This window comes from Mus pahari, chromosome 10 (genome assembly GCF_900095145.1).
Source record: "Mus pahari chromosome 10, PAHARI_EIJ_v1.1, whole genome shotgun sequence".
Classification (NCBI taxonomy): domain Eukaryota; kingdom Metazoa; phylum Chordata; class Mammalia; order Rodentia; family Muridae; genus Mus; species Mus pahari.
In genome coordinates this window covers 90943672-90952496 of record NC_034599.1, presented here as the reverse complement: position 1 = coordinate 90952496, position 8825 = coordinate 90943672, and the positions used below count along the sequence as shown (strand labels likewise).

Below are 8825 nucleotides of genomic sequence, written 5' to 3'. Positions count from 1 at the left end.
TCTCTCTCTCTCTCTCTCTCTCTCTCTCTCTCTCTCTCTCTCCTGACCTCTTCACTGCTGCCTCCATGGTGCTCAAGGCAGGGTGTGGCACATGGAAATAACAAACAAAATAGCTGCTCAGTAAAGGCAGCCAGCTGGCTGGTCCCTAAGGCTAGCTTTTCCCATGTATCTCTTTGATGGATGCCAGCATCCCACTAGGGACTCATGTACCTCGTAGCTGCACACTGACGTAAAGTCCCACAAATATAGGAATTCCTGATGCTCTCACAGCTAAGGTCAGGCATTTCCTAGATCTCCATTTCTAGTTGGAGATTTCTATGACATTTCTATATGACAAACTCTTGGTACATGTCAACTCATTACACCCACAGTTTACTTCTTTCACCCGACTCCATTCACCCTTCTGCTTTTTAAGTGTGCTTAGGAGTGGTTGTACAACCTCTCAGATGTATCCTTACAGTGTGGAATTGTGCCTGTTTTCAGGGACCATGAATTATCAGTCTTTGGGAGCTTGCTTTGTCTTAAGTGAGTAGCCCTGAAGTTCGATTGCTGCTATTATGAATCAATCAGTTCCAGCGCAAACCCAGCATTTGTTCCCCTTGATTGCTCTGTTCTTCTGTGCTGCCATTTTGATTGTGCTTTTTGCTTCTCTTCAATGCTTTATCACCTCGCAATTATTTTTTCCACTGAAAAGCAGTGACAGAATGATCAGCCATTCTTGAGTGGCAGTTTTGAATGTTTGAGAATCCCTGTGTTCTCCTCTGTAACCTCATATGTACTGTGGAGGGAGGACTGTCCTTCCTTTTGTTTTGAAGGAAGACATATGCGTTCCCCCAAATCACCATACAAGGTCAATTGGGGACAGGGGATGGGGAAAGTCACAGCTCTCTGAGCTGTCTCTGGTAGCACACATAAAAGGGGAAGGAGAGCAGTGGCATCAGCTGGGCCACACCGTTGGTCCCACTTGCCACCTCAGCCTCATTGCCAAAATTTCACAGAGTCACAGACTCCATGTGTTCCAGTTATCTTTCAAGGTCAAGTGATTTAGTCATTATAAAACTCGTATGAGATACGATAATGTTTTTCTTTCTACTTTTTCCGGTGTCTCACTGATGTTTTCGGGTGCTATTGCTCACTCTTGTTTCACCCACAATACGTAGTAAACTGAGAAGAAGGTAGACGACCAAGGTGTGCGTGTATTTGTGTTCTGTATACCCTTCTGTGGCTCAGTGTATTTGTGTTCTGTATACCCGTCTGTGGCTCAGTGTAGCTGTGCCCAGCCTTCTGGCTCACCTGGTATTTTCTTAAGGTGAGGTGGGAGTTTTAATCCTGCAGATGTAAAATTCCCATTATCCTCAAACTGTTTCACTAATCTATTTGTTGAAACAAATGATTTATTGGAAGGAACTCACCTTTTCAAAACAAGTGGTCTAGCAGGGCTGACTATGAATGATTTAATCTCCTTGTTTATTCAGATTGGACCAAAAGGATTGAGTACCAGCCTGGCTCGGGGAGCACGCCCTTGTTCCCCAGCATCCACCTGGAGACGTGCGATGGAGCTGTGTCCTCCCTCCAGGTCACTGCGGAGCTGCAGACTAATTACATCGGCAAGGGCTGTGACCGAGAGACCTACTCTGAGAAATCCCTTCAGAAATTATGTGGTAAGCTTTTCCTCTGAGACTCTGTTCAATTAATAGCTTTCAAGTGCTACATGCAAATGAAGTTTATCTAATTATAGCAAAAAGGCCAGCCTCCCCCACCTGCCACAGTCCTCCTGAATGGATCTTTGCTTGGGGCTGAAGGGTGAGAAAAACTCAGCTTTTTGGCCTCAGATACACCAGGTTCAGAGTCGGTTTGTCAGGTGTGTGGCTTTAGGCAAGAAGTGTGACAGAGCTTCCATTCTCCACTGGTAAAACAGGGATTGAATGGCAAATATCAGTTAAAAGTTTCCAGCACAGAGCCAAGTGACACTCAAGGTCTTTCCAGCATGTTCAGGTATGGAGAGCTGCTTGCCCAGGGCCACTATGAAAAAATGGTGCCAGGCAACTGCAAAAGGGTTTGACCAAGCAGCTACACAATTTCCAAGGCCCGGTGCAAATGAAATGGTTAAGAATTTTACTATGGGAACAGCAAAGCAGTAAAGCAAGGGCCTGCAGCTAAACAACTGCTCAGGGTATGGGCCTGTGAAGCTGAGCCCAGCTGTCCACAGCAGAGCAGTTTCGGAGAGGATGGAGGCGGGCGAATGAAGATATTCATAGGTGGAGGCGAAAGGGGAAGGGATTATGAATGGAGAGGGGGAGTGGACTGCAGGAAAGGAGAAAGGCCAGGAATTACTAGTAGGAAGTGGAGCTGATTAAAGGATCCCATAGAGGATGGCTTGGAGAGGCCTTTATTGTATACCCACTGTGTGCATCCTGTGACACCCCACATGGGATGCTCCACCTAGTGCTCACGTGTATAACAAAAAGAACATATATATATCCACACCGCTTTAAAGATGAAAACTTGGAGACTCCAAGTGTGACCGTCGTTGAAGTTCACACAGATAGGAAATAGCCCAGATTGACTTCGAGAGCAGGTCTATCTGAAAGGTAGGCTCATGGTTGAGAATTTATCAAAGCCTACCAGGCTCCTGGAGCTGACGTGTAGCTCCCCAGTGAGCCTGTGACGGAGAGGCTAAGTCCCCTGGGTGGCGGGGGCCGGTCCACATGCTCCAGCAGCTGACTGCTACTGTGTTGGCAAACCTCTTCATCTCCTGGACATGCAGTACTTCTCATTTGTCCTCTGCAGCAACAGCCAGGGACTCACATGCAGCTCTGCAGCTTCGCAGTGGGGGCTGAGGAAAAGACTTCTTCCCATAGCGGGCTGCATGAGACTGTAACCACGCCCCTTCTGGAGGAAAGTGAAGTCCCTCAGTATAGAGTTTAGCTGTGGTGCTTCTTGGGGGCCTCCTATATTACCTTTGGGTTTTTTTTTTTTCTTTTCATTTTTCTCACCTGAAGAACCAAGTGAAAATTTCAGAACCAAAATAAACCCCTATTAATCAGCATATTCTGTTTATCATATCACCAGGCTTGCGGGGAAGATCTGTGGGGAAGCCTGCCCTTCTGGAACAATTCAGTAGATTGGTTGTGGGGTGGGGGGGGGGGATGGTGTTATGAACAACTATTTCAAAAGAGGATATATAGGGATTTATAGTGCTCATAGACTGCTCAATTCCTGTCCTTTCCTCTACTTGGCTCACAGAAGTCATCTAAGGTGACATCTTACTTGGAATAAATACCCCTTTTCATTCTCCCTCTACCTGGAGTGTCAGCAAACTCAACCCCACATGGCCTCCATGGCTTATAGTCATTTTCCCGCACTCTGGGTTAGAAGGAAATGATGAATCTGCTTGCTAAAGATCAGAGGGCCCAAGGGCACATGCTGTGACTTGATTTTCAATGTTGCTGGAGAGATGGGAGATAGAGAAGGCGCCAAGTGTGTCTTAAGAGAAGAATCAGCAAAGCCAAATTGCATGTGGCGTGCTAACAGCTCACTCCATCTGGACTGCCAGCCTCGTGGACTAACTCAGCTTGGGAAGACAGCTTCCCCAGGTGTGCATCATCTGCTTCTGGAAGCTTCCCTGTGAATGAGATAAGCCTGCTTCTCTCCAGCCACCTACCCAGTAGCACTGCCCACTACTCTTATGGGATCCCTGCCCAGTAACCAAGGTGGATAAATGAGTCAGGCCTCATGTCAGAAGCCGTATTTTTGATTGGCTTGGAGTAGAGTACTGATAAACAGGGCAGAAGCAAAGGGCAGAACATCAGAATTCAGGCCTCCTGGCTTCGAAGGAAAAGGTAGGGGCTGGGTCGTACATAGGCTGTGTGGTACTTGTCTGACTCTTGTAGGCATCCTGGCTCCTGTCGACAGGCATTTATCTGTGTTTTCAGTAGACGGTAGGCAGGTTTCTTGCTGCATCTCCCAACCAGAGAGCTGCTATGACACTTTAAACTTGGCATTCACGCATTTTTTTTTTCATCCTACAAATCTTTATTAACTTTAAAGGGAAACAGGGAGAGCAATTAGGATGTTATTACCGTAGTCTAAGCAACAGATAATGAGTTCTGAACCAGGGGAGTGGCTATAGGGATGAATTTAGGACAGTTAAGAGGCAAAATCAGCAAGATTTAATGAGTGGTAAGCTGTTGGAAGAGAGGAGGATCCCTAAAGTGTCAGTACCAGTGTCTAGCTTGAGGAACAGGGCACACCCTCCACCAGAGACCCAGGAGCAAGGGTACATTTACGGGACATCACTGGCAGGCCCCTGGGCGACACCACCTTCCAGCCTCCTCTCAGTTCTCCTGGGGATGTGCATTAATCATGTCTCACTTCATGCTGGTCCTTTTGTTCCTTTCCTTGCTTCTCATCCCCAAGCCTTTGCTTTTCTCTCCCAAGCCCCTCCCCTGGGTCACTAGGCCATCTGTTCCCTTGATCAGTTGGGTCAAGTCTCATGTTGCTTCTGTGGGAGCTGGAGCTCCGCTGCATCCTCTGTGTTCATGTGGTCGGACAGGGACCCAGGCCGCCTGGCTTCCCAAGCATGAAAGGGAGTGTGTCCCACTTAAGGGGAAAGTGGGCAGTAGCTGATGCTGGCGGGTGTCAGAAGGAACCCAAGCAGATGTGGCGGCACAGAGACAGATACTGCTTGGCAGACATTTTAGTTTCTGGGATTTAAGCATGGAGATGTTTCCTTTCTGCCTTGAGACAATATAGTGGAGTCCTCTGGACCTATGTCTCCTCTAGACTGTATACCAGATACAGGGCAAGCTGATCCATCTTCCAGACTCCACATGAAGCCTGGCTTCTCAGAGGAGATGGCCAACTGCCCATTGCCTTTCCCAACTTCGGGAGCAATCTTGTCTCAGGACCAGGCTTTCCAGATGTGAAAAAGCCACAGCACGGTATTGAGGATAAAATGCAAGAGGAAGCCCTCAGGGAGCCCTCTCAGCCAAATCAAATTTGACATTAACGACAGCCCAAGAAAAGGTTGCCTTCCTTGACCCTGTGTCACTATATATTATATGAAATACAAAAGTACTTTGTGGTGCATATGCCCTTTGTAACACAGAGGCCAGGCTGTTCTGGGGGGGGGGGGATCATAGGGTTCCTGGCAGCTGGCCACTACTTCCTGAACACAATGCCAAGGGCAGCTGTTTTGTTTGTAAGTTCAAGAGTTCCCGGGACAGGTCCTGCTGAAGGAAAGACCACAGTGTGTGGCCATGCTTCTAAAATCAAGTGCTTTCCAAGCCAGAGCTGAGTGAATAACCCAACCCTATACTCTTCTCCAGATTTATATACTGCTGAGTTGGGGAATTCATTCATACATTAATGACTTCAACAAATGTTTTTGTTTGCATAAGTGCTGTGTAACTCTTAAAGTGATCTAGAAGCATCCATAACATAAAATCACCTAATAATTTGGTTTCCTAGGAAGATAGACATATGTTTAAAAAGGAGTTACAATGCAACATTTAGGAAGTTTGCGGTTTTCTGTGACAGCTTTTCAGCTTAGCAGAACTTGTCCAAAGAATTACTACCAGAGGCTCTGATGCCCTCAGAGTCCCACAAATCAGGGATGTCATCATAGTGTTCCCTGGGTGGGAAGGAGCCTTAGTCTTCTCAAAGCTTTACTCCATGGAGCTTCACGTCAATAGGTCTGGGATCAGATTAATTTACTAATCTCATAGGACATCTGTTAAGCACACTCTCTCACTGTGGTGGCTCATGCAGCGAGTCTCTCTCTGAATATGCTGATTTGTTGGAGGCCACTTATGCAACTAACACCACTGCTATCCTTTCAGAGAAGGTTTTGGTCTATACTGGCATTTCCCAAGATGTTCAGAAACTAAGTAGGTGCCCATGGCTCCACCCCAGGAGGCTTTCAACCAAAACCCCGCTTGTTTTACCTAGAAATCCAAGATTCCATTTTCAAGGCCTTCAGATCTCAAGCATATGGATGGAAAAATGGAAAGCATAGTTGCCTACATCATTTGCTTCTATGAGTGAAGGATGGTCAGGCAAGTTATGCTGCAGCAACAAATGATCTCACAATCTCATTGGCTTAAAATGCCCAAGGTTTATCATTCCTACCATGTATCCTTCTTGGATTGGACAAGATCCCAGCTAATGGGGCAGCCTCTATCTAGAACATCGTTCATCCCAGGAAAGGTGGAAAAGATTCATGGTGAACTGGGTACTATCACTTTCCTTTATTAATATGACGCATGCCACTTACATTCCTCTTTCTCTGGTCAGAGCAGGACTTGTGGTCAAGTTGATACCATGGGTCAGAGACATATGTCATGCATATCAGCACCTTGGCCCTGTGGCCCACAAGGGCCTTTCTGGATTCTGCCAAGAATCTCTACTCAGAACTATTCTACCCCTTTATCTTTTCCCTCGGGAGAATTAAAAGGCTTACTGGGTTCCTAAAAGGGACCATTTTCATGTGATTAAAAGTTGTGCTCTCATGGCAATGTTTGGCATGGCTTGGCCATTGCATACACGTTTATTGAGATAATATAAAAATCATTCCATGCATCTGCTTATTACTCACCACATGTCTCTCTGAGGATACTGAAGAATGAACCTTGACCTTAGGTGAAGTTAGACGAAGCGGTTCCTCTCTAGAGATCCCACTGATCTCCACCCCTCCTATGCCACCCGACTCTGGAGGCTCCATGCACATCACTCCTGCCACAGTTCCGCTTTGGAATGCTAGGGGGCACTGCCTATCCATACCTGGGCCATGCTCAGCAGGATAAAGACCTAAGTGACCACCACTCCATGTACCATTTGACCTCCTACCTTCTCCTGTACCCAAAAAGCTCTCTCATTCTGTCCTGTCTCTATTTGCTGCTCAGAACAGCTTCTTCGCCCTAATAGAACCCAGGGACTTGAAATCAGATGGCGTTGCTAGTTTGGAGTACCTAACACTGAGGCAACAGCTGCAATGTACCAGAAGAACAGCATCTAGTGGCTCCAGGGACTGTCACATTCTGTCCAGCAGCGTCAGCATTCTTGGATGTGCAAATGGTGCCATACCATATCTACAAGTGACATGTCTTGTTTGCCCACAGCTTTCCCGTGGGATCCTTTAGGAAGAAGAGATGGAAGAACTTTGGGTGGAAGTGAATCTTCCTCGGATTGTTTAAATGTAACAAGAAATACATTCAATCTGTTAAGTCCGTGAAAGTCTGTACCATCTGGTTAAATGTATCATGCTTTCCAGCAGCAACATCTGCAGGACAAGGAAAAGGGACTGCCATTTCCCTCCACAGAAGACACTGGAGTGCCTCTTGGGTGGCCTCACTGTGCCTCTCTGGGAGCAGACACATGTATAGAGACTAGGTATCCCACAGGACTGGGACGGTCATCTTAGCTGACTGGCCCTTGGATCATCTGTATGTCACAGCTGTACCTGTCTCTTGTTAGTCACATGTGTAGTACAACCCTAGTAATGTCATTTCCTCCCCTGGTCCTCAGTTTCCACATTTGCTAATACACAAAAAGTTATAGAATTTTGCCTCAATTCACTGAGAGGGTTAGTCAGTAAGGATTCCCGGCTTTGGGTCCAGAAAGCCCCAGCAATGAGTCCACTCAATAGCTGGTTATAAGCCTGGGTTCCCTTAGCCTGGGTTCCCTTTGCCTGGGGTCTCTTACCTGTCAACCGGGATCTTAGTGGTAGTCACCACACAACCATATAACAACGGAGCATGCAAGGTAGCTCAGAATTCTGGTCTGGTGTCTACTCAGGGTCCCATAGAAAGATCCTTGGGATATAAGAAAGTAAAAGAATAAAAGAGTAAAAGTTCTGTGGATTCCAGCTCTGTGTACAGAACACCAGGTTCCAGGTTAGCTTACGCTGCAACCAGTTTTCTTCCCAAACACGTTTCATGCCTCCCCCACTATGCCACAGTAGTCTTTGCTCTGTGCTTCTCTCCAAATCTGTTTTGGAAAAACTTTCACTGAACATCTCCACTCGTCTAAATTATTGTCAATTCTCCAGACATAGTAAGACTCTTAACCAATAGAGGGATCCCTGTATGATAATTCCCAGCCCTGCCAAGCCTCTTTCTGGATCTTGTGTGTGCCACTCTGGCTGCTCCATTGATGGCATAAGATACCATATGTGCCCCTCTGCACTGTTCTTGGATAAACCTTATTGACTTCTCAGGGGTTCTAATGGTCAACCTGTATCTTTGCAGATAATGCAGGTTTCAATAACCAAGAATGTGTGCCTTAGTCATTGGTTGTCTTATTGCTGCACAAATCCCAGATCTAATGCCATTATCAGTAAAAGAAACTGTGTGATATGAGTCTGTGAGTAATGGAAAAAATGAACCTTCTGATATCCCACAAATCTCTCATTCCCAAATGACCTACTAACCTCTCCCTGATAGCACCGTGACTGATGTCTTTTTAACCAATATATATGGAGACTGCAGCCCAAGGAGGGTAAAATGGCAGTGTGAACTTGGTTTTTAGATAAGTGGTATATTCAGAGGGGAGAGGCATTGTGGTATGAGAATAACTGGCTATGATAAGAACTGTGAGGTATGGTCAAGAGGCAGGATGGTCACCTGAGCATTGAGAACTGCCAGAGTCCACCTGCTGTCTGTCCTTTCCTCCTTCTTTCCTCCATTTTTTACATTGTCCCTTTATTCTATTCTATGTATGTTGTATTGTATGTATGTTGTGTTATGTGTATGTGTGGTGCATACACTTGTTAGAGTATATGTATATACATGAGCACATAGATGTGTGTGTGTGTGTGTGTGTGT

At 46.2% G+C, this 8825-nt stretch overlaps 1 protein-coding gene across 3 annotated transcripts in view; it reads left to right on the top strand.

Annotated features, from left to right (window-relative positions):
- The window catches only part of Clstn2 (calsyntenin 2), a 585486-nt gene that overhangs the window by 486799 nt on the left and 89862 nt on the right, over positions 1-8825 (top strand). For all 3 annotated transcript variants that reach the window (XM_021206691.1, XM_029543014.1, XM_029543015.1), the window contains exon 6: positions 1476-1661. In XM_021206691.1, the coding sequence (XP_021062350.1) occupies positions 1476-1661 (186 nt within the window). The remainder of the gene's footprint in view (positions 1-1475; positions 1662-8825) is intronic.